We start from the raw sequence: 24936 nt of genomic DNA, 5'->3' as shown, positions 1-24936 counted from the left end.
CGCTCTCCTCTAGGGGCTCAGAGATGAATAACCAATGCACCTTCCTACATCTTAAAAGAAGCAACTAATGGAGGCAGAAGATGTTGTGGCTAAGTTGTTAACCTGCCGGACTCATAATCATAAGGGTGTGGGTTCCAAACCATCCAATGGATTATTGGAAACTGTTTATTCTGGATTACAAATTGACACTCTTTATCATACTTGGTTTCCTGTCCATCGGTGTTATACGTTCTAGTTTCCTCCTAATTAATATCGCAATGAAGATATGTGAATTTTATCATCTACACAGTTCCTTTGATTTATCCAACCAGTGTCCAAAATGAAGCATTGGATTACTACAGTAGGAAATCTTAAGTTAAATACCTATCACAATAATATAAAGCACATTAGAAGCAAGCTCAAACGACGGCTACCAGGCACCAAACTTTTCAATAATGATACGCTTCTAAGGCATATACCTCCAGTGCCCGTTCCAGTACCGGTACCAGGTTGTGGAACTAAGAACCCTGTTCCGGTTCCGGTGATTGTGCCTGACGTAAAGGGCGAAATTACGTATTAAATACGAAAACATTCATATAATACTTTTTGATAGTCGCATTTTGTTACAATGTACTTATCTGTTTGTATAAGAATATAAAATATACAATTAACAATAGAGACGATACGAAACCAACATATTTCATTTGATAACTCGTAAATACTTGTTGACGTAACACAGAAAAACACCTTTGACCTTCAGAGTCAGAAATCAGAATAGAAATAGCAAACATTAATTAATCTTCCATGCATTAAAAATACAATATGTACCCCTTTTTGAGGGACAGAAAGTGACATTTTGTAGTAAGGCAGAATGGTTTGAAAATTGTCAGTGTTCACTTTCTTCACAACCATCCGACTCTTTCTTCTTTTATAGACAGGCGGTTGCCTCTTCCACACTGTAATTATAAGCATTCAAAGTAACGTCGTTCAGCATAGCAGTAAAGACTTACAAATGGTTACATATAATGTCCATGTCCATTCTGTGTATATCTTAGAAGGAGATTCATGCCATATTTATACTTGGAAGAATAATCTGTAAAACATCTATCTCTATATATCTCTGGTAATTTGTTTTCCCATCATATCCGTTACCGTTTTTAAATCAATCATCTTGTTCAAGGTACATACGTATTTATACACATTAGATTTTCACAGTCATAATCAAACTCTGAAGAGATGTCGGTGGCAAAAGTTAAATGCTTGTTTCTTTATGGCACCGTTTACGTCATTTATCGAAGCAATTGTGTTTCCAAAACGAAACACCGATTTATAAAAAGCAGTCAAGCTCAAGTCAATTGTTTGTTTTAACTGCATCGCATCTCAGAAGATGCGCAGCTAAAAGATTGTAATGTGAATGTTATAGAAATGGAAGGAGCGTTAAACTCAAAAATGCTCACAAAGGCAGCCAGCACAAAAATCGCATATTACCTAACATTTAGAATAACGTTAGAAGAATTAAAAATGTTTATTCTGGATTACAAATTGACATCCTTTATCATAGTTGGTTACCTGTTCTTTGCTGATGTACGTTCTAGTTTCCTCCGTATTAATATCGCAATCAAGATATGTGAATTTTCTAATCTACACAGTTCATTTGATTTATCCAACCAGTGTCCAAAATGAAACATTGGATTGCTACAGGAGGAAGGTTTAAGCTAAACACCTTTCATAATAATATAGAGAACATTATCAGCAAGCTCAAAGGCCGAATACCAGGCACCCAAATTTTTAACATTGATACTCTTCTAAGGCATATACCTCCAGTGCCCGTTCCGGTACCGGTACCAGGTTGTGGAACTAAGAACCCTGTTCCGGTTCCAGTTACTGTGCCTAGCGTGAAGGACGAACATACGTATTAAATGCGAAAACATTCATATAATAATTGTTGATAGTCGTATTTTGTTACAATGTACGTATCTGTTTGTATAAGAATATAAAATATAAAATTAACAAAGGAGACGATACGAAACCAACATATTTCACATGATAACACTTAAAAGATTATTTATTTATCATAGAAAAACACCTTTGACTTTCAGAGTAAGAAATCAGAATAGAAACAGCAAACATTAATTAATATATTCATACATAAAAAGAAGAAAATATACCACATTTTGATCGACAGAAAGTGACATTTTGTAGTAAAAAAGAATGGGTTGAAAATTGTCAGTGTTCACTTTCTTCACAACCATCCGACTCTTTTTTTTTCTTTTATAGACAGGAGGTTGCCTCTTGCACATTGTGACTCTAGACCTTCAAATTAATATCGTTATGCATGGCAGTAAAGACTTACAGAGGGTTAAATATGATGTCCATGCCCATTTTATTTTTTATCTATCTTAGAATGGTTGGGAATTCATGCTATATTTATACTTGGGTGTAATTTAAGAATAATCTGTAAAACAACGGAAGCGAATGCCTCTATATTTCTCTGGTAATTTGTTTTTGCTATCACATCCGTTGCACAAGATAATAATTTTATATTTTTTAAATACAATCCTCCTGCTTAGGATATACAAGTATTTACATACATTAGATTTTCACAATCATAATCAAACTCTGAAGAGATGTCGGTGCCGAAAGAAAAAAGCGAAAATGAGCAAACAAACCACATGAAGAAACAATTATGCAATAAAGAATTGCCTTTTCTGTTCGTATTTCCAAACTATTGATAATAAATGAGAATTGGAAACAAAAATTCAGAAATTGTCATTTTGTTCATTTTTAAATGCATTTCATGTGACACGCTCTGATACCATAAATTTTGTTCTTTTACATAATTGTTCGTGTATATAAATGTAAAGGTACAAACTTCGAACAGATTATGACTAGTTTTACATTCTGCTATACACGTTTCTGGAGACTGTATTAGTAGCGCACAGATTTGTTCAGTTATGTTGGACGTTGAAATGGTTGATCTATTTGATCTTTTTTGACCAGAAAAGTCAACTTAAAGAACACGTAAAAAGAAATCAATTTTAAAATATCAACTTTAGTCACAATTTATATCCAATTATTCAATCAAAGACTCTAGCAAGTAACATGATAAGGAAGAGTTATATTTAGTGTTATATCCATCGACTCAAAGCCAAAGCCTCTAACGTAAATGTCGCTGTATTTCATCTCTTAGAATCGGTTGTCTATCCTTCACAATCCAATCGTTACTAAAAAAATAACTAATATTTAAGTTCCTCTTTTGTTATATATATATATATATATATATATATATATATATATATATATATATATATATATATATATATATATATATATATTACAGATTGTGTCATCTCAGCAGTCTTCAGTTGCATAATGGCAAGGAGAAGCACTTATAAATATTGCTAGACCGCATCAGCAACTAATTCACTCCCATCAAATGCGAATGTAGCAAAGCATACAAAATTTCATATCGCAAGGTTTAAAGAGTTGTCTTTATAAACCTCGATAATTATTTTATTCATTATTTTCTATGCTTTTCAGTTCGTCCTGTTAGTCTTTTCAAGATTCTTCAACAAACAGTTTTGGATTGGTTATAAAATAGGGGAACATAATCATTTAAATGTAAAGCACTTTAATCATGTAAAGGTAAAGCACCGCAATCATTTAAAGGTAAAGCATTTTAATCATTTCAAGGCAAATCATTTTAATCATTTAAAAGCCAAGCACTTTAATAAATTAAAGGTAAATCATTTTAATCATTTAAAGGTAAAGCACCTTAATCATGTAAAGTCAAGCAATTTAATTATTTAAAGGTAAAGCACTTTAATCATTTAAAGGTAACAATTTATTCATTTAAAGGTAAAGCACCTTAATCATGTAAAGCCAAGCAATTTAATTATTTACAGGTAACAATTTAATATTTAAAGGTAAAGCAATTTAATCATTTAAAGGTAAAAAATCATTTTAAACATTTAAAGGTAAAGCGATTTAATTATTCAAAGGTAAAGCACTTCAATCATTTAAAGGTAACAATTTATTCATTTAAAGGTAAAGAAATTTAATCATTTAAAGGTAAATCATTTTAAACATTTAAAGGTAAAGCGATTTAATCATTTAAAGGTAAAGCACTTACCGGACAACTAGATGAGCTAAGCTGGTAAAGACCTTGAAACTAATTGAAAACTCTCTCTTGCAAAATGATACACGTATAATATTGAAATCAAAATTGTCTCAAACTGAAAGCATCGACTATTATTTCGTAGCCTTTTGAAATATTTCGCAAAGCCTTCTTCCCAATCATGAATTCCTCCCAGGTTATTGGAACACACCAGAAGAGAAGAATTATTTCCAAACAAAGTGCGAAAAACAAGGACAGAAATTCTTATTCGGTTGCAAGTTTGACTTTTTCTCATGTGCGAATACATTTTATGAAACACACATCAAACATCTTCTCCGTCTTATGTCTCCTCCAAATTCAGTAGATTCTCTAGTTACGCTAATATATCATATGCCTGATAGGTTGTTTCTTTATGGCACCGTTTACGTCATTTATCAAAGCAATTGTGTTTCCAAAACCAAACACCGATTTACAACATGCAGTCGAGCTCAAGTCAATCGTTTGTTTTAACCGCATCGCATCTCAGAAGATGCGCAGTTAAAAGACTGGCTACCAGGCATTTACATCTACAAAAATGTGACGCTGGTATGTTTGTAAAGCGTGTATCTCAAGTTCCGGTGCACATTCCAGTATCGGACTTTCCAGGTGACCATTGTAATGTAAAGGTTTTAGAAAAGGAATTACCGTTATACTCAAGAAAGCTCAAAAAAGCAGACAGCACAAAAATCGCATATTACCTACCATTTTGAGTAACGTTAGTAGAATTTAAAAAATGTATTCTGGATTTCAAATTGACACTCTTTACCATGGTTGATTTCCTGTTTTTATGCTGATGTACGTTCTAAGTTTCCTCCGTATTAATATCGCACTCAAGATATGCGAATTTTCTAATCTACACAGTCGTTTGATTTATCCAACCAGTGTCCAAAAATTAAACATTGGATTACTACAGTAGGAAATCTTAAGTTAGATACCTATCACAATAATATAAAGCACATTATAAGCAAGCTCAGGCACCCAGATTCTTAACATTGATATGACTTATACCACCAGTGCCCGTTCCAATTCCGGTACCGGTACCAGGTTGTGGAACTAAGAACCCTGTTCCGGTTCCAGTTACTGTGCCTAGCGTGAAGGACGAAATTGCGTATTAAATACGAAAACATTCATATAATACTTGTTGATAGTCGTATTTTGTTACACTGTACGTTATATGTTTGTATAGGAATATAAAATATACAATTAACAAAGGAGACGATACGAAACCAACATATTTCACATAATAACACTTAAGAGCTTATTTACTTATCATAGAAAAACAACTTGGACTTTCAGAGTGAGAAATCAGAATAGAAATACTGAACATTAATTAATATATTCATGCATAAAAGAAGAAAATATACCAATTTTTGATCGACAGAAAGTGACATTTCGCAGTAAGACAGAATGGATTGAAAATTGTCAGTGTTCACTTTCATCACAATACGACTATTTCTTTTTTTATAGAAAGGCAGTTGCCTCTTCCACAATGTGAGTCTATCCCTTCAAATTAATGTCGATCAGCATGGCAGTAAAGATTTAAATATGATGCTTATGCCTATTTTATTTTATATATATCTTAGAATGGTTGGGGAAATCATGCCATATTTATACTCGAATGTAATTCAAGAACAATCTCTAAAACAGCGGATGCATCTGTCTCTGTGTTTCTCTGGTAATTTGCTTTTGCTACCACATCCATTGCACAAGAAAATAAATATTTTTTTCTTTAAATGCAATCCTTTAGTCCTGAATATGCAAGTATTTACAAACATTATATTTTCAAAATCATAATCAAGCTCTGAAGAGATGTCAGTGCCGAAAGTGAAAAGCGAAAATATGCAAAACAAACCACATGAAGAAATCATATTGCAATTTCTGTTCGTATTTCCAAAATATTGATAATAAATGAGAATTGGAATAAACAAAATGAGATCTCGACATTTTGTTCATTTTTAAATGCATTTCATATGAAACGCTCTACCCATATATATATATATATATATATATATATATATATATATATATATATATATATATATGTCTCTGTCTCTGTCTCTGTGTGTGTGTGTGCCTGACTTAAAGATTATGTTATCTAAGTAGTTCTCAGTTACGTATCGGCAAGAAAAAAAACTTATAAATATTGCTAGACATCATCAACATCTTCAAAATTAACACCTCACCTAAACTATTTTTGACCTATCTCATTATTAAGAAAGCTAAATTTTCTCCAGTCAAATGAGAATGTAGCAAAGCATACAAAAGTTCAGATCGCAAGACGTAAAGCGTTGTCTTTATAAAACCCCATATTTATTTCATTCATTATTCTCCATGCTTTTCAGATCGTCTTTCCAAGCTTCTTCAGCAAATAGATTGGGATGGGTTATAAAATAGGTGAGCATAAACGTTGAAAGGTAAATGAGTTTAATCATTTAAAGGTAATGCACTTTAATTAGTTAAAGGTGAAACATTTTAGTCATTTGAAGGTAAAGTACTTTAATCAATTAAAGGTAAAACACATTCATCATTTAAAGGTAAATCACTTACCGGACAACGAGATGGACTAAGCTGGTAAAGACTTTGAAACTAATTGAAAACTGCCTTTTAAAGAATGATAAACTTGATATGTTGAAATACCAAAAGTCTCAAAATATAAGCGTCGACTAAACGATTCTTGATTTCTTAGTCTTTTGAAATATTTCGCAAAGCCTTCTTCCCAATTATGAGTCCCGCCTATGTAATCGGAACTTATCTAGGGAAGCAGAATTGTTTCCAAACAAAGTGCAAAAAGCAGATACAAAAAAACCTTATTCGTTAACAAGTTTTACTTTTTCTCTCAGGTGCGAATATTTTTTATGAACCACTCATCAACCAGCTGCAATTTTTCTTCTTCTCCAATTTCAGTAAATCTCTAGTTTCTCTAATTTATCATATGCATGAATGGTTGTTTCTTTATGACACCGACTCCATCATCTATCAAAGCAAATGTGCTTTCAGAACGAAGCACTGATTAACAACAAGCAGTCAAGCTCAAGTCAATCGTTTCTTTTAACTGTATCGCATCTCAGAAAAAGCGCAGCTAAAAGGCTGGCAACCAGGCATTTACATTTGCGATAATGTTAAGCCGGTGTGTTTGTTTCGTAAAGCGTGTACCTCCAGTTCCAGTTCCGGTTCCAATTCCAGTACCGGAATTTCCAGGTTGTGGAACTTGGTATATCCCTGTTCCAGTAAGTGTACCTCCTGCCGTGAAGGACGAAAATAAACATCGCATGCTACTATATGCAACTTTTCATTGGTGAATTCAGTTGCACCCACCATTACCAAATAAGCTAAGTTATAAAGGTATAGTCTATTTGCAAACAAACAAATCTTTCATTTAATATGTTCTTTAACTATAGGTAGGCTGTTGATTTTTCATAGGTTCATGATACAAAATGTACATGTATGGAAATTAGCATATCAGTAAGGAATGAGTATATCCTGGCAAGTTCTTTATACGTAGTGCGTATAATCATGAAAGCTCAAATTGAGCCTTTCTCAATTTCAAACTGATAATGTGTGTGTGTGTGTGTGTGTGTGTGTGTGTGTGTGTGTTCATCCATTTTGCTATTACTGTATTTGTTAGAGGTTTTTTAATTTTCAAAGCAAAATTAAATGCGTAGCGCACTTTTCTCATAAACCCGTCTACCCCAACCTGAGATAATTAAATTAATTGCTACGAATATTACGAAAACACCCCCTCCACATAGCATTTTTGTTGCACTTCACTGGGTGTGATTCTTATTTTCATCTTCAATTTCATTATTGCTAGGTGATTAAAACGCCATTTGCACCTTTTCGTGGAAAGCATTTAATGTACGTTTTCTGCATCTTAGTGATAATTTCCTTTCGATACCATATATGTAGGGCAAGAAAGTATATGAACAAAGCAATAAACGGAATCTCTGTAGCTCATGACATTTACGCTGTTATAACTTATATACTGACATGTAGTTCAGGACATGTATACTATTATAATTACTATACCGACATGTAGGTCAGGACATGTATACTATTATAATTGCTATACCGACATGTAGGTCAGGACATGTATCCTATTATAATTACTATACCGACATGTAGGTCAGGACATGTATACTATTATAATTACTATACCGACATGTAGGTCAGGACATGTATACTATTATAATTGCTATACCGACATGTAGTTCAGGACAAGCATACGATTATAATTACTTTAGCGACATTGAGTGCAGGACAGATTCCATTAGAACTGCCTTATGGACGTGTAGTTCAGTTACATATATGCTATTATAATTGCTATATCGACATGTAGTTCAGGAAATATATGCTAATATAATTGCTTTTATGACATGTGGTCATAAATGATAAGTTTCTACATTGAAGTCTCTACAACAGAATACACTGTGAAATACGCAATTCCATACGCTAAGCAAAGTTTACTTTTTTATATAAAAAAAACACGCTAATATCAAATAAGTACAGTGTGAGGACAATACTCATTACAAAAATTAAAAAGTGTGGGAGCTGGGGTTTTTAATTTAAACAACAACTTAGCAAACGTGACATAGAATCGTAAACATGCGTTAACTTTGATATTCTTATTTTTATTGACATGCGACTTAAACAGTCTCTACAACAATCCCAATCAACATTTGTTGCAGCAATATTGCTGTATTAGTTTTAACACATTCGATCTTAAATAATCATTTTTGTAAAAGCTCATTTTGAGGATATATATATATATATATATATATATATATATATATATATATATATATATATATATATATATATATATATAGACTACTAGTTCTTAGATTAAGAGGAAAAATTATAACGATATCAAAAGTATATGTTTATGGATTATATTTTCTAAATCTGAAATGAATAGACATAATGCTCCCAAGATTTAGAAAGCACGTGGACGGAACAGTGATAAAACAGTTTCTTCCAAGTAGACGGGTAAAGTATAATATAATATTTCATAATAAGAAATGGACAATAATATAATATAATATAATATTTCGTAATAAGAAATGGACAATTGCATACAGTATTTTAAAAAATGTTATATGCTACATTTTGATGTTGTTTATTTGCACGACAAAAGCAGATGCATTAAAGAAAAAAGCATGAACTTTTCGTTTCCTGTTTCTTGCTTTTCAAATAATGAATTGCGTACTTCAATATTCGGTTTGAAATTTAGAACTTTCCGTTAACTACTATGATCCAGAGTACCCTGTAATTCTGTACAGTTTAAACACACTCCCATTCTCTTTCTCAGCACATCACTACTTGCCAATATATTTAAGGAAATATACGAAGATGGCAAAGATGACGCCAGGGATTAGCTCTTAATGGAATTTATTTTTAAAAGGTATAAATTATACAAGTGTTCAACTCCTTAGCACTTTGTTAATAATAGATAAAACCAATAACATGGAGTGTACTCTGAAAGCATCATAAAGGTAAGTCTAAAAGAAAAGAGATTTTCATTTATCAAATTTTAACTGATTGATAAAATGATGAACAAAAGTGTCCTTGAAAGCTTCCATTAGTAGTCAGAAAGGTGGCAAACATAATTCCGTTCTAGGAAGAAAATGCAAAGAGCAATATCACTTAATTTTCCCCTAAACATCCAACCAACAACAATAAATCAGCGTTCTTTATGTGAACCATAATTCATTAAATTCCTATAGACAATCAAAAAGGTAGTTTTCAATGTTCTTACTATGTATTCATAATGCTTGGAGTCTCATACCGAGATAGACAACAGATTAACGCTCTGATCTTTCTTTTCAAGCAATTAATAATGCCTGGAGTCCCACGTTGATATAGACAACAGATTTATGTTTTTCTGATCTTTTTTTCAAGCATTTAATAAGATTAGAGAATGTGTTTCCCACTTACCACCACATTTTCCACAATATAGTCCACAGTTGTCTGTCACCCACTTGGAGTACGTAGGATCGGTGCACACACCCTTGCCATATGCATTGCAGTTTGGTATTTTGTCTGTGCATGGACCTGAGGAAAAATCAGCATAATCCATTCATATTCAGACATAAATATTCAAAGAACGGTCGTTTTCAAAACTTGCAGATCCTCTTTGGAAATAATTCTAACGATATGCACTTGGCACTATTTCATTAAACAATGGTTTTTATTAATTGAATCTTTTTTCTTCCAAGGTTTAAACTCCTAACTAGAACTGCATTTACTACTGGTGTCACCTTTGTATTAAATGTACCTATTCAGTTATTTCTAGAAGACTAGTCGATTATCTGTGTAACGTGGAGCCTAACCGAAATAACAAGACAACCAATAATTTGTCTTTCTGAGATAAAAACCGTGTAGGACTGATTACATTACACTTGGTGGCAATCCAACATAATTTTATAAACACACAATGCAACAGTTCACGACACTCGTATTCGACCCAAAGTTCTCGAATGTAAAACTTGATGATAAAGTAATATGTCATCTCTTTAAGTCGAAAAAACCTTGCACGCTTGTGGAAAAGTCGTTTCACAGTGTGGCAAAACAAAATATTATATTTACAGTTTAGTGAATTTAGCTAATTCAAACTGTATTGAGAAATTACCTCAATACAATTTTTACTGCTGTCTTCGTTGCTTTACTTCTATTCAGTTCATTAGGACTATTAACTCCACAACCCTTCAAAATTAGTGTGAAATGATCGCCCACTGTCAAATACTTTTATAAGCATCCAATGCCCATGATGTGAAACAAGTGTTCTACAACGAAATATGAAACTATTTTTATGTTTACTAGCTATCATACTAAATTCAGTACAACTTCAAAAACACGCAACAAATTGAAAGATCCCGAGACTCGTTGTTTTATTTTCATTTTAGAAAAACTATTTTATTTTTATTTTCAAAATCGATGTATTTTCCTTTTTGTATGTTTTACATTGTCTTAGCGTATTCAAAACTAAATGATCTAGTTCAGTGAAAACATGCTGAGGCTTACCTGTACCACTTGAGCCACCACCGGAAGTCAATGTGAATGGATTACCTGATCCTTCAAGAAACATAATATGTATTTCATGTGCAATGTTTTCAAGCAAAGATAGATAAATCTGAATATGTATGAATTATACTGTTTACCTATATGAAAACAATAATGACAAACAATAATGTTTCAGAATGACTTGAAAAAGCATATTTTGATTTTAAATGTTCAAAGTCAATAAATTTTCAAAACTTGTTGATCCTCTGTTGTGATTGTTCTGATGATGTGCACTAGACATTATAATACGAAGACACTAGACACTATAATACAAGACACTAGACACTATCATACGAGACAATGGTATTTATGAACTGGACGTTTTCCTTCTAACATTTAGAATCGTAACTAGAACGTCATTCGCTATAGGTGTGACATTTGCATTAAATTTACCTATTCAATTATTTTGAGAACACTGGTCCATTCTCTGGGTAAATTTACGAACCCTTCCTCAACTGTTAAGAACGTAAGCCTATTTCTTTTAAAACTCATGCAATCACATTATTGTATAACTAATAAGTATAAAAATGTATTCATTCACATATGATTTGCAGATTCTATAAGGATTTTTGTAACTCTGACCAGTAACATCATATGTATTACAATGAAAGCGCAAAGTGTCAGCACATTGTTTTACCTTGTAAATAGTTTAGCCATGAAACCAGAGACACTTACGTGCCATTGAACATCATGTACATCTAAATTCCAAGGTCTCGAATCACATCGATTTCATTGGCCAAGAACAGAGTTCCAACCAAGAGCTTGTTCTTAAATCTCCAACTTTAGCTTACGATTACGAGTAAGCAGTTTAATGAGATAAGAGCATGGTGTCAGAACAATTAATGCACCACAGCGTACCTAAACTATTATATTCGTAACTTAACCCCAAATTTGTCTCGCTGTGGTAAACATTGTATAGGATTGATTGTATCATACATGGTGACACTACAATATAATTATATGAAAATACGATGCATCTTGATGATTTCGTGATATACTTCACCTTCAGTAAAAATAAAAAGCAACCAAAAATTATTTTTACCCTTGCGGAAACATCTTTTCACAATCTCGAAAACCTAATACAATATTAAGAACCTGTTGCATCCAACTAATTCAAAATGCATTGAAAAAACACCTCAATACAATTATTACTGCTGTCTTGGTTGCCTTATCAATATTCATTTCACAGGGACAACTAGTTCTACAACATTTCTGAATTTTACTATAAATGATCGACCATTCCAAAGACTTTGTATAAGTATCATATGCTTTTGTTGTGAAATATGTGTTATAAATTGAGAGATTATACTGCTGTTGGGGAAGAACCAAGAAATAGTGGATTACTTGAGTATGCAAAATTCAGATTTGAACCTTTACATAGAGGAGCAATACACACAATTTGTTTAAATGTATTAGAATGTATAAGACACACACACTAATTTATATTTTGCATGCCATCACAATAGTGTTAATACACACTGTATTGTTGCCCATTACTGTGATGTAGAAAACGTTTAATTTGAGCATATTATATGTTTGTGATATGTCTTGAATCTCTTATTCTCACATGATGATTCGGATAATTCATTTGTATTTTGGTATGTGGGGATTATCCTGACGAGTATGTTTCATATATTTGTGGGTCTGCTTGAGGAATGTATCGCTAGAATTCAAAAGCCCCTGGCCGGTATTTCAGACTTGCTGCACAGTACTTTGTCATGTTCATTTCCTATATACTCTCTCTTTGACCAAAATTATTTCCATTTGAAAATATTATTATTTGCTATATAAATTGCAATGCTCACACATACAATCTTAGTTCGTAATGTCATCCGATTTAGGTTTAAATGTAAACGTTTCTTCATTAAAACAAAATCTGAAAATACGACAAATAGGATTCGTCATAATTTAAAAATTGTTTGAAATGTACCTTAAAACTCATCTTGGGCTCAAAGCCGTATTAGATATTTTTCATTTCTATTAATTACATGGCAGTTAAAAAGAACTTTTTAATACTCTAAAATATTAAATTATAAATTTCAAAATAAATGATTTAAACGTGCCAGTGCCAGTTCCGGTTCCTCCACCTGTTATAGTTCCTGTTCCTACACCTGTCGAAGTTCCGGTTCCTCCACTTGTTATAGTTCCTGTTCCTCCACCTGTCGAAGTTCCGGTTCCGGTTCCTCCACCTGTTATAGTTCCGGCTCCTCCACCTGTTATAGTTCCAGTTCATAAAGAAATGTTGTTTTAAAAATGAAATCATAATTATTGGTCACTAAACTTGCACCAAATAGCAATAATATCTACGGATTCTTTTTAAAAACAATGATTCCACACAAATATGTTTTCAGCATAATTAAAATTTGTCATTTATTTTTATAACTTTAAACCAAATAAAGTGAAAAAAAACTTTATTATGTGCACCGTGATTGAAATAAAAGCAAAATCACAGTGATATAACTGAAAACTTCCATTTTTCGTCACCCATTTTAGTTACCCTGCCATCAGAGCATGTTTTCTACAAGCAAATGTAGTCCTACAAATTATAGGTTCCAGCATGACCTGATCTGCGTCCAATATTGGAATTACTGAATTCTATCTTTCATTCTAAAGGAGTTGGACTGTGTATAAAATATATTTTAAAATAACCTATAAGTTTCAGATCTTTAGATTTGTTTCTATGTTATCGTTTGCCAACCTAATTAATATCCGCTCTTTAATATCTATTGCTCATGGTCACCAGATTTGAGAACATCCTATTAGAGGTCATGTTTAAGCCACCTCTTAACTGAACTTCGACAAATCATGCAAATACAGAACTTTTTAACTAGCAGAACCTGTCAAATGTAAACGTGTATGCTAGGTTTTTGCTGCTTTAAAAAGGGGAGTCTACGTGAATGCAGGTCAAAATTGAAAAGAAAGATGTAGTCTGGTCTACGTGAATTAAAACTGGAGCAGAGAGCGAGCCTAAGTTGCTTGGTTTTCAAGACTGTTATGCCCCGTAAGATGCATATATTTACAGAGGCATGATGTTTGGCTCAAGTTCAAACTCCATAAGCGCAACCATTTTTCTTTGAGATGTTGGAAACTCTGTAATTGTTTTCATTTGCATTCAATGCCTAACTATTAAGACAATTCGTTGTCTAAATCCATAAACTGGTGTTTCACTTTTATCAGACGTTACTAGTAAACCAGCGTATCGATATCTCGTTGTACCTAACACGGCGTGGCAAAGGAAAAGAAGAGTTGGAAAATTTCATTTTAATTATACAAGTGTATTTCGGAAAAAAATCTTCAGTGTAACGGATGTGCTCATATTGTATACTAATGGTTCATCTCATGTGACCACATATGGTGCGATTCAAATAATTTGGTAGACTTGTGTGTGTGCAGACAAGTCTCCAACATTTTTTTTTCTGAACATCGCTGATGTTGACAAGTGCTATAAGTGTACGCGATATTTTAAAATGTCGATTTAAGGCTGTGCCTCTTTGATCTTCTGACTTGTATCCTTCAGAAATTAAACGTTATTTTACCAAGTCAGCCTCAAATAAATTAAAAGGAAGTCAGCTTTTGAAGTCTTCATATAAACCGATGGCAGCTTAATTTAGAAAAGCTTCCAAATAATAGTCATCCGAGTTCATTGAAAACAACTGGCATTTATCAACAGGAGGCATTTATATCAACATGTGAGAGCAAGAGATAAGAGCTGCTGTGTTATGCGCATCTGATGACAAGATTCTTAAAATTGTACTCCATTTTATGGATATGAAAAAAGACTGTTGTTTGAAAATATTTTTCAAAATTGCAAGATTTTACGATTTAGTTGTTTGAGTGCCTTAAAAATCTCACATATCAAGAACGGCAATATCTGTTCCGGTTGTAGAGAGATCTCTTATTTTACAATATTGGGCTACAATTGCAGTGTATATACATGAAATTTCTTGATGATACAAGTCGTTGCTGGACATTAAAAGAGTATATAAAATCTTACCATGTACAAACGTATAGCAATATAAACAGCAATGATCCTCGACCCATTTAGCATACGATTGGTCACTGCAAATAGCAGTTCCGTAATCTTTGCAGTTGGGAACCTTATCGATGCAGGAACCTGGTTAAATCATAAAGAAACGTGCTACTTGTTACAATGTTTGAATGATATTTTCACCTCCATCTATATTCCGACAGACTAATTATAGAATGAACGCAACAACTAATGTATTATGAAACTGTGGTAGATAAATAAGGCCTGGACAAGTGCTTTGAAGAACAATCAAGCTGATCAATACGTCAATCAAATGTGGCAATAATCATCAGTTAATTTTGTGCTTGATTAATTATGTACAAACGACGGAACTAATCGATGGTATGCATATTAATAAAGAAAATCTTTGCTTCGAAAGATTAGCATTTAATTGTAGATAATTATATTTCCCATATGCCACATTATATCACTGGTACATTTATCTTCCTTGACAAGATGACGAAGTATGTCGTCACCTGTAAAAATGAAATAGTCATAGGCAAATAGACCGACAGAAAAAAACATTAAACTAACGGGAAATGAGCTCATCGGACAAGTAGGAACACTGGCCGTTATCAGAATGAAAGAGAGGTATGTAAGTAAAAAGACAGACAGAAAAACCTTTATGCCAACGAAAGAGATTAGCGAATAGAAAGACACATATTGTAACAGGTTGAGGTTTTTGTTGGTTACCTGAAGTACCGGATGCAGACCCTGTTCATAATAGGAAACAAAAGCGAACATCAACAGTTGAACGTAATCGAATACAAGCAATTGTTTCTTCTGAGTGTTACATATTTACTTGCATTTACTTGCAGAATACAGGATGTACAGAAGGAGTTTATGTAGCAAGAAGATATAAAAGACAGGCAGTTAAAATTCGAAGCGGTCAAGGTTTATCGTTACAAACAAACCACACATCTCATTACACGGTCTAATTCTAACGTGTATTCTCTAGCCAAAGGTCATCGATCCGATTCTTTCCACATCAGTCCTCGGCATATTTAGCTAGATGAAACGGTGTCTACTGCTCCGCTATATGACTGACCTAAATAAGCCCAGGTAACGAAGTTGAAAGAAGACCCTTGGCTAGCGAAGATGATTCTAACGCTGTTGACCCTAAGTGATAATTACCTTTAGAATTATTAAAAATCATCAGAATTTTCTTGTAAGAGTCATTGGTAGAGAACTAATACAAAGTCCAATTAGGGGGATTTCGAAATTACATGTACGTAATAATTTATCGACGTTTCTATGAAAACACTTCCGAAATATAAACTTTACTCGCATTAATTAGAAAACATTTTACAGGCCCTGCTAAAATGGCAGTTTATCGTAAGACCTGTTACATTGACAATTTATTTCAGGGCAGCTATTTTGAGGACAGATTAACAAAAAAAAGGCAGAGAGAGTAACACATTTTATTTTATAATATTTTATTTTATAATTGTGGATGCATTTTCCTATTATTCTTCAGTAAGATGAAAAGAAAATAAATGAACACGAGTTTTCATAATAAATGTTTATGTAATGCAAGCTTCCTTGCAAATAAAGGCACATGTTTCGCAATCCATATCAAATGATTGTTTTTAAAAACCTGATATGTATCACAGCTTCAATTTCGTTCAATACTACTAAATGTTTTCACAATTCAACCAATTGAAGATTGTTAGGTTCAAAGTTTTGCTTTGTTTTTCAGACACTCTATTGAAGTTATATTTTCATTCTGATGTATTCTTCTTTGCAATATCTCACCTTTTAAGTTGGATGAGTAATATCTGTTTTATTTTACTGTAGTATATTTTACTTTTCAGCATGCGCAAAACTGAGTGATAGATTTAACTGGCTAAATGTCGAAGCTTACCTGAGCTACCAAATGTCAGTGTGAACGGTTCACCTGTTCCTGTTCCTGCAATGGACATATCGTATGTTTACTACGCAGTTTTTTTTTTCACGCAAGGAGAGAGAGAAAGAAAGAGAGAGAGAGATCTGATTATGAATAACTTAGACATTCTACATACATGACTAACAATAATCTTTTCGGAATAACTTGGAAAGAGCAGTAGTTTGTTACTTCGTTTGGTGGGTGCGGGGTTGCAACCAATTTTCTTTAATACAACATGTTAAATGGCACAGAATAATCACGAAGGTCATATATTTTACAGAGGTTACTGAACGATTCGTTTTAACTGTCTCTAGCGGTGACACTATAACAGAGTAGGAACCAAAACATTTACATAGCAATTCTATAAGATCAATTTTTTTAAACGATTGAGTATCATTACAGATTTCATGAAGAATGGACATAGAAGAGTGAAAAGTAGAGTGTCAAGGGAACTCTATATCGATGTCGGTCCATCTGTGTATGGACATCTGTCAACCAAGCCTCCTCAGAGTTTGACAAGCTGAAAACTCCATGTTTCATTACGTTGTCATTCAAATTTGTCCCGGCTTAACACCAGTCTTCGTCCTATCTGGATTTCCAATAAGCAACAGCGACTGACTTACAGCTGACGGTATATCCTATACTTGAATTAACGAAGTCATTTAATTGTTGTGTATTCGAAATTCAACTGAGTCGTTGAACAGTCTCACTACTAGCTACGAGTGAACAGTAATATAATGTTTTCGACCTCTGCCGTTTGCTTAACGATGGTTAGGCGCGGTCGGTCAAATTTACATTTAATACTATATAAATACGCGTTTATGTTGTAATGGCTTAACATCCTTTCATTAAATTTTCGCGGAAAAGCCACTAGATACTGCCCCCCACCCCACCCCGGTTATCTATATATGTTATTGTTGTTGTCGTTGCTGTGTTTGTTTGATTTTGTAACAACCCCATCACTAACAACAGAAGATAATAACGGTTTTTGTGTTGCTTTTTAAACAGTAATTCCTAGCGCGTGGACATCATAACTAAGACGACCGGACTGAGAAAACAAAAGTAAGGTTAGCAAATGAGGTAGCTACTTTGTCGCATGGGTGAGAAATACAGAATATCAAATGAATAATGATCTAATATTGATTTCAGGAAACTCGTTAAATTATGTTCAGCTTTTGCTTGCCAAGGATAGGAAAATCTTGACATTATTGAACGAGTTTTATAAATTTAATGTATTACCCATTTGGTGATGTTTGTCAGATAGTTTTTATTTTAATGGGAATAGTTTAGAGAGAAAGAAGGAATATTTTGTTTCCCATTAGCTCATTTGTTACGCCTAAAAATAGTCCCAGACGCTAGCTGACTTAGTAATCAGCAGTTCTATAAACAGTAATATCTAAAAGTATCCTGTTTACAAATATTATCTGAATCAGCAACTGTCCTTCCAAATCAACAAGCATTTTAAACACACAACATCATCAGACAACATTGAAATGCATGTGTGATATCACAAAGTGGACTCTATTTAGGTAATTCATACCATACACATCAATTTCCAAGAGAATGTTTACAATGTTTCCACGCAAATTGTGTTAACTCTATTACTAAGCATTCCGGTTGTTGGATACTCATGTGAGCGTACGATTACTGAATGTAGATTTGATGTGATGCATTCGTGCATTATTTGATTTGGAATTGTACAGTATAAATAGACAACGTATATTTAGAGTCAGAATTGTGTCACATAATAAGAAACATTAGCTCTTTGGAGCTCTTTTACCACGTAAAAATTATGTGGTTGGATAAGATCTTGTCAGTTTGGAGACTGGAATGTGGCAATTTCGTTTCTAGACTGAGGTGAGTTTTGATTATTCGTTTAAGCTAACATTTAAACCAAGCTTGGCATAGGGTCGGGTCGAAGTTGCATGTCCCCTTACCCGCAAGCCCTCTATCCATTGACCGATACCCTTAGTTTTATTTGTAACGAGTATAGCTTTTGTTCTACAGTATAACACTAAGGATTTAAAAATAGGCGTGCATAAGCCCCAAAGTGACAAATTACTGCTCTAAAACTAAAGTACTGAGGATTTATATCTGCATTTATCACATAGTCGGTACACATTATATAGAGTGTGTGCAGTTTAATATGCTTGATATGACAACTTACGAACATATCGCTTTATGTGATTCTGATGGGTTCAAATAAACCCATTAAATCCTTGCACAGTAGTCTTTTTACTGACTGGCTTCGATCGCGGGAATTTTCCTTATCCCCGCCTTCTGAAACTTTTTGTTGCCACTATTAGTAGTAATGCTTTGTCGGCCATTTTTCGAATCGATTGCTCAATTGTCCTTGCGCAAAAAGGTCACTTCTGTCGGAATATTGTCAATGTACCCCACATGGGCTCATTATAAATAAAACTAAGCGTATTGGTCAATGGAAAGAGGGCGAGAGGGCGGGGATACATGTAATATGGAATCCATCCTCTGAATGTTAACTTAAAAGTATAATTAAACTCACCTCTCTTCCCAGAAGAATGTGCACATAAACCGGTCCAACAACTGACAGAAAGTGATCCAACTACAGCATTTTCACGCGTAAAATATCTCCAACACGATAATGTTTCTTATTATATGATGTTATTCCGACTCTAAGTAAAATTTGACTTTGTCTACTACTGTTCTTAATCAGAAAATGTAAATATGTGGTCACAAATACATTACAGTAAATCTGGAATTTCGGCATCAAGTAGTCATTCTTTCACATGAATATCCAACGAATAGAATGATTAGTAGTGAAACTTCAGGTGGAAACATTGTAAACACTTTCGCTGAAATCGAAAGATACGGCTCATCTAACCTAACCCGAGTCAAACTGTGTGGCATAACATGAAATTTTCATGGTACGTCCTGTGTTGAAAAATCGTGTTGTCTATGTCAAATGTTATATTTATTGGCGGGACAGTTGCTCTTTCAGTTATAATTTGTAAAACAAAAGATGTACTTTTAAATGTTACAGGGTATAGAACTGCGCATCATTAATTTATCTAGCGTCTAGGACTACGTTTTACCCGCAAGAAATGAAACGTCTGAGTTAGAATGATCAAAATTATTTCTTCTTCTTTCTCCCTAAACTAAAATAAAAATTGTGATAAACAGAATCTCAAATGAGTAAGGATTTAATATTAAATTTATGAAACTCGTTGAATAATGTCCATCTTTTGCCCGACAAGGCTCGCACAAGCTACACATTATTCAACTCGTTTCAGAAATTAAGTATTAAATCATTACCCATTTGAGATTCTCTGTATATCACATCGTCACTCTTCATGATCATGGCGTCATTGACTTTTGGGTGATGCAAAACATTAAGACTTTAGCTTTTTGCAGCAGAAAATTTAATTGCAATTTATTCTTTTGTAAAGCACATAAGAAAACAATATATACATTTACTTTGATAAAAATGAAGTTTTTTGAAACATAATCATCACGTAAAAATAATATGAGGTTTACTGGTTCATAAAACGACTTAAGCCCGTCAAAAAAAGTCTAGAATTATATCGTATAACCTCATAGCTGGTACCCTTCCCGTATAATCGTGAAAACATTATTATAAACAGCAATGCTACGCTTGTGAGAGGTTACGAGAATATAATGCACAGTAGAAGTTCGTCCAGAATAATCTGGTTTAATGAAGTAACCAAACTGTACATCTGAGGCGCATTGCAAGTAACCTCAAATGTGGCGCAACCATCTCGAAATATAATTATGAAGCAGTCCATTGTTAATCAGTTAAAGTGGGTCCTTTTATAACCATCTCTTAGTTTCCAAGACTGTGTATTTAAAACTTCTGTATTTCATACAAATATATATGCATTCTTTTGATGTATACAAAATGGATTATCGAACTGTTTAACCAATGTTATACATCAAAATTGTTAACTTTAACAAACTTTTTTGAGTTGTCTCCCTTCGTCCAAGAGACGGAGTCACGTTTTATTTTTGCTTTTATTAAAAACAATGAAATCGGATCAATTTAAAAGCTATTAAAAGATATAAAACGATAGCATCAATGATGTCCCTGTCATTGTTCTTAAAACTAAGTTGAAAAGTTATGAATTTGAATTTTAGTTTTATTATGCTCAATTAAAAAAGTAAATTTCAATTTAAGCATTTTAAAATACAAATAAAGAACCAATCTTGATATAATTATACACATTTTGTAAAAAAAATCCATTTTCATCTCGAATACTATAAAAACATTCACGGTTTATCAACCTATTTATTCATTCCTCAATTGATTGTTTGATTTCTTTACGGACTCCGCATAATGAGAAGAAATTTACAATTCATTACTGGACAATATCCACATAAAACTCAAACCTTACATAAAAGTAAACTTGTAAATTGAGACCTGTTTACGGCAGGTTTCATGAAATCAGTTAAAAGAAAGACAAAATGCATTTCAACCTTTCAGCTGCTAAATGACATTAATTACACACGTAAAAGGTTATTAAATGTCATTATGGCCTCAATCAAAGATGATTTTAAGTTGCCCAGATCAATTACGACATACCGTAAAGCTGCCTGTCCTTTCAGACAAGATGTCATCTGACACAAGAAGTACGCTCTCGCTTTGCAATCAGACCTGGATATGGTATATTTGTTTAATCATTGACCCATTTAAACAAAAATAAATCCACTGACAAGGAATTAAGATAATACTCTGAATTGCGTGTTGGTATTATCGTTCTTCATTATATTCACATTATTCATTACAGACAAAATAAAATAATGCTGCTTTAGATTTCAACCTTATGGACTTATCGATTTTACAGCGTTGTCATGTGTTCATATGGCTCAACAAATTTCCGCAAAGTATTTTGTTTCTTAATTTGAATGTAATAAGATGTTTGTGAAATAAAGTCTCCGTTCAGTTTTATGCAAAATCCGCTGAACATGATTGATATTACTCGTGATAAAAATAGTAAACTGCCCCGATTTGTTTGTTTATTTATGGGGACTCTGGTGGCCAAGATGTCTAAAGCGCGCGGCGCCTTTATCGATCACTAACATCTCACGTACGTCCGCGTGGGTTTGAGTCTCGGGCTCGGCCAATGTGGGTATGTGAGAAAAATAGCTTCCAGTAGGTCGGTGATTCTTACCGGAGTCTACCAGGTTTCTTCCTCCACTAGTTATACTGGCCGTCATGTATAGACTTTCTTTTGCGCTGAGAAATGGCGTTAAAGCCAACATGACAACAACAACAACATATGACAACTTGTGTATGCTTCTACATCGAAAGATGCATTTCTGCCGTATGATACTTACCTGTCCCTGTCCCTGTCCCTGTTCCTGTCCCTGTTCCTGTTCCTGTCCATGTCCCTGTCCCTGACCCTGTCCCTGTTCCTGTTCCTGTCCCTGTCCCCGTCCCTGCCCCGCTGAAGGTGGTTTGTCCACTAGGGTGGAAGTTACATTGGGGCTTCGCGCAGCACTCGCCAGGAGCCTTTACGAGGGAGCAGCTTGGAGGAAGGTCGGAATATGTTGGACATCTGTTGAGGGTAATTAAATACAAAGAGATATATAATACTGTCAGTCATAAATGTCATTATACGCATTCTCCCCGTGTACTTACCTTTCTGTAACTTCGAGATTTAAATGTTAGATCATTTTATCGCTTTCATGTAACCTTTAAATCCGTGTATAATATGAAGATAATGATCAAACGATGTAAACAGGGAGAAAACCAGTTAAGTATGGCACATGACATACATGTATTTAAACTTAAATTTAAATTTAAAACTAATCTAAAATTTAAAAAAAGGAAATGTATAAAATCAGAATTTTGGTTTGCAACTCAAATCAATATTAGGGAAAAAAAAAAAAAATTTTATATAATTTTTTTTTTGTTTTTTGTTTTTTTTTTTTTTGTTTTTTTTTTCTCTCTACGATTGAACCAATTTTGAGATATTTCTAATTAAAAGATAGACCTGTTCCATGTGGGAGAAGCATAATAATTAAAAAAAATGTGAACCCTTCATGGAGCTCAGCCTAATCTTATTAAGAAAGGTGATTTAACACATACATAAGAATCAATAAGATTCAAAAAATAAGGGGATATCACCGTTCTTCTAAATTCAAAACGTATAAAAAGAATTTCCGTTGTATATGAATACGGAATATAATAGGAAAACTTATGCACTACAAGAATTTGATCCAACAAACTATCCCAACAAAAACACATTATAGCATACATAACCCATAGCACAAACATATAACAAACATGGGATGTAGGAGACCCTAGCAAGGTCACAGAGAAAACGAAAAAGAGGAAGTTTAACCGAGAGGATAATCTAAATCACTCTCGGAGATACTCCTCTATAGATACACTAGGGATTGAATAAATACCCTAACTCCTAAATTCACGTTACAAAAACGATGAAATAATACATTACAACATATCTGGGGGAATACAAAAACACATAAATAATTTATGTAATTAGGAAAGGGGGGGCATCTGTCTGGTGCCCCAAAAAAAAAAAAAAAAAAAATGACATACAAAAAGACAGATACTCTGAATCTTATGTTCTCTTATTTCCACACAACGCAAAACTCTCTCTCCCCCACACCCCGCTTACACATGCAATCAAGTGATTTGATGAAGAAATGATGTGCTTAACTGAATATATACTACTCCATAAGGATAGATACATTGCTGTGTCGATCTAATACAATATTCTGTGTGAATAGTTTCACATATGTGTCAACATAATTGTACTGTGCCTTAACTGATAATCTAACACCACACAAAAATGTAAAAACGCATCCCTTTGTATTTATTTTATCATCATTAGGAACCATTATGACCTGTTTTTCAGAAAACATTCACTCTGTTGTCAAACTGTATTTTACACCAAAGAACAACAACACATTCAAGTAAATGTTCCCACACTATTAATGTCAAACTCAAGATCACTTCCTTATTTTCCTATGTGACATCACACAACAAAAATATTATTGATTATTTGTCTGTTCCGTTTCTGTTACAATTTGTCTCGTAATCGTCGTTGCTTCTTTAATTATTATCATTATTAAATGTATTATTATTATTATTATTATTATTATTATTATTATTATTATTTAAGACAACGTAGGGTAGATTCTATGCAGTATGTATTGACCATGAAAAGGCCTTTGATAGGATAGAGAGACATTTACTGCACCAAAAGCTAGTTAGTGAAAATATTAGTGGAAAAATGTTAAGAATCATTAAGGCAATTTATATTGATATAAAAGCACGTGTTAAGTCCAACAGTCTTATTACCGATGTGTTTAATTGCCCTTTGGGCGTACGCCAAGGTTGTGTTGATTTTGTATGATGCCAATGATATTGAAAATAACTCATTTGACATTTTGTAAATATATCCTTGGTACATCTATGACTACTCCAAATGCATTCGGATATAACGAATTAGGAAGAATTGCTATGCATTGTATAAGATACAAACGTATTTTGAAATATTAGCTAAGAATTCTCAAAATGCCGGAAGACATACTATGATTTACAGTTGGGGGGGGGGGGTGATTGCTGGGCTAACAATGTTGAAAAAGCTTATATTTACATTTGGATTTGGCAATGTTTGGTGTACTCAGGGCGTGCTTGATGAAACTAGATTGTTCAGCCAGAGATGTGAAGATATGTGTTGTCAAAAGCTGCAGGATGAGATTAAGTCGATAGAAAGATTGAACTTCTATAGGTCATTGGAGTAAAATTTGATTGTCAAATATATCTTGAAGTGTTGGAAGATAGCCATCTTTGTTATATAATCA

General features: G+C 33.4%; 1 protein-coding gene across 50 annotated transcripts in view; it reads right to left on the bottom strand.

Moving 5' to 3' along the window:
- The window catches only part of LOC149780568 (uncharacterized), a 57673-nt gene that overhangs the window by 23221 nt on the left and 9516 nt on the right, over window positions 1-24936 (bottom strand). For 41 of the 50 annotated variants that reach the window (XM_089937631.1, XM_089937634.1, XM_089937638.1 and 38 more), the window contains exons 3-13: window positions 22438-22658; window positions 17086-17130; window positions 15915-15935; window positions 15189-15308; window positions 13258-13407; window positions 11156-11206; window positions 10070-10186; window positions 7289-7375; window positions 5144-5221; window positions 1798-1869; window positions 459-530 (exon numbers count right to left, since the gene is read on the bottom strand). In XM_089937631.1, coding sequence (XP_089793757.1) covers window positions 459-530; window positions 1798-1869; window positions 5144-5221; window positions 7289-7375; window positions 10070-10186; window positions 11156-11206; window positions 13258-13407; window positions 15189-15308; window positions 15915-15935; window positions 17086-17130; window positions 22438-22658 — 1034 coding nt within the window. The remainder of the gene's footprint in view (window positions 1-458; window positions 531-1797; window positions 1870-5143; window positions 5222-7288; window positions 7376-10069; window positions 10187-11155; window positions 11207-13257; window positions 13408-15188; window positions 15309-15914; window positions 15936-17085; window positions 17131-22437; window positions 22659-24936) is intronic. The other 9 variants (XM_089937636.1, XM_089937644.1, XM_089937635.1 and 6 more) reach the window with 9 other exon arrangements.

This window comes from Sinohyriopsis cumingii, chromosome 16 (assembly GCF_028554795.1).
Source record: "Sinohyriopsis cumingii isolate HCF-2022 chromosome 16, ASM2855479v2, whole genome shotgun sequence".
NCBI lineage: Eukaryota > Metazoa > Mollusca > Bivalvia > Unionida > Unionidae > Sinohyriopsis > Sinohyriopsis cumingii.
Note: the sequence above shows the minus strand (reverse complement) of the source record. Positions and strands in the feature narration are given on the sequence as shown.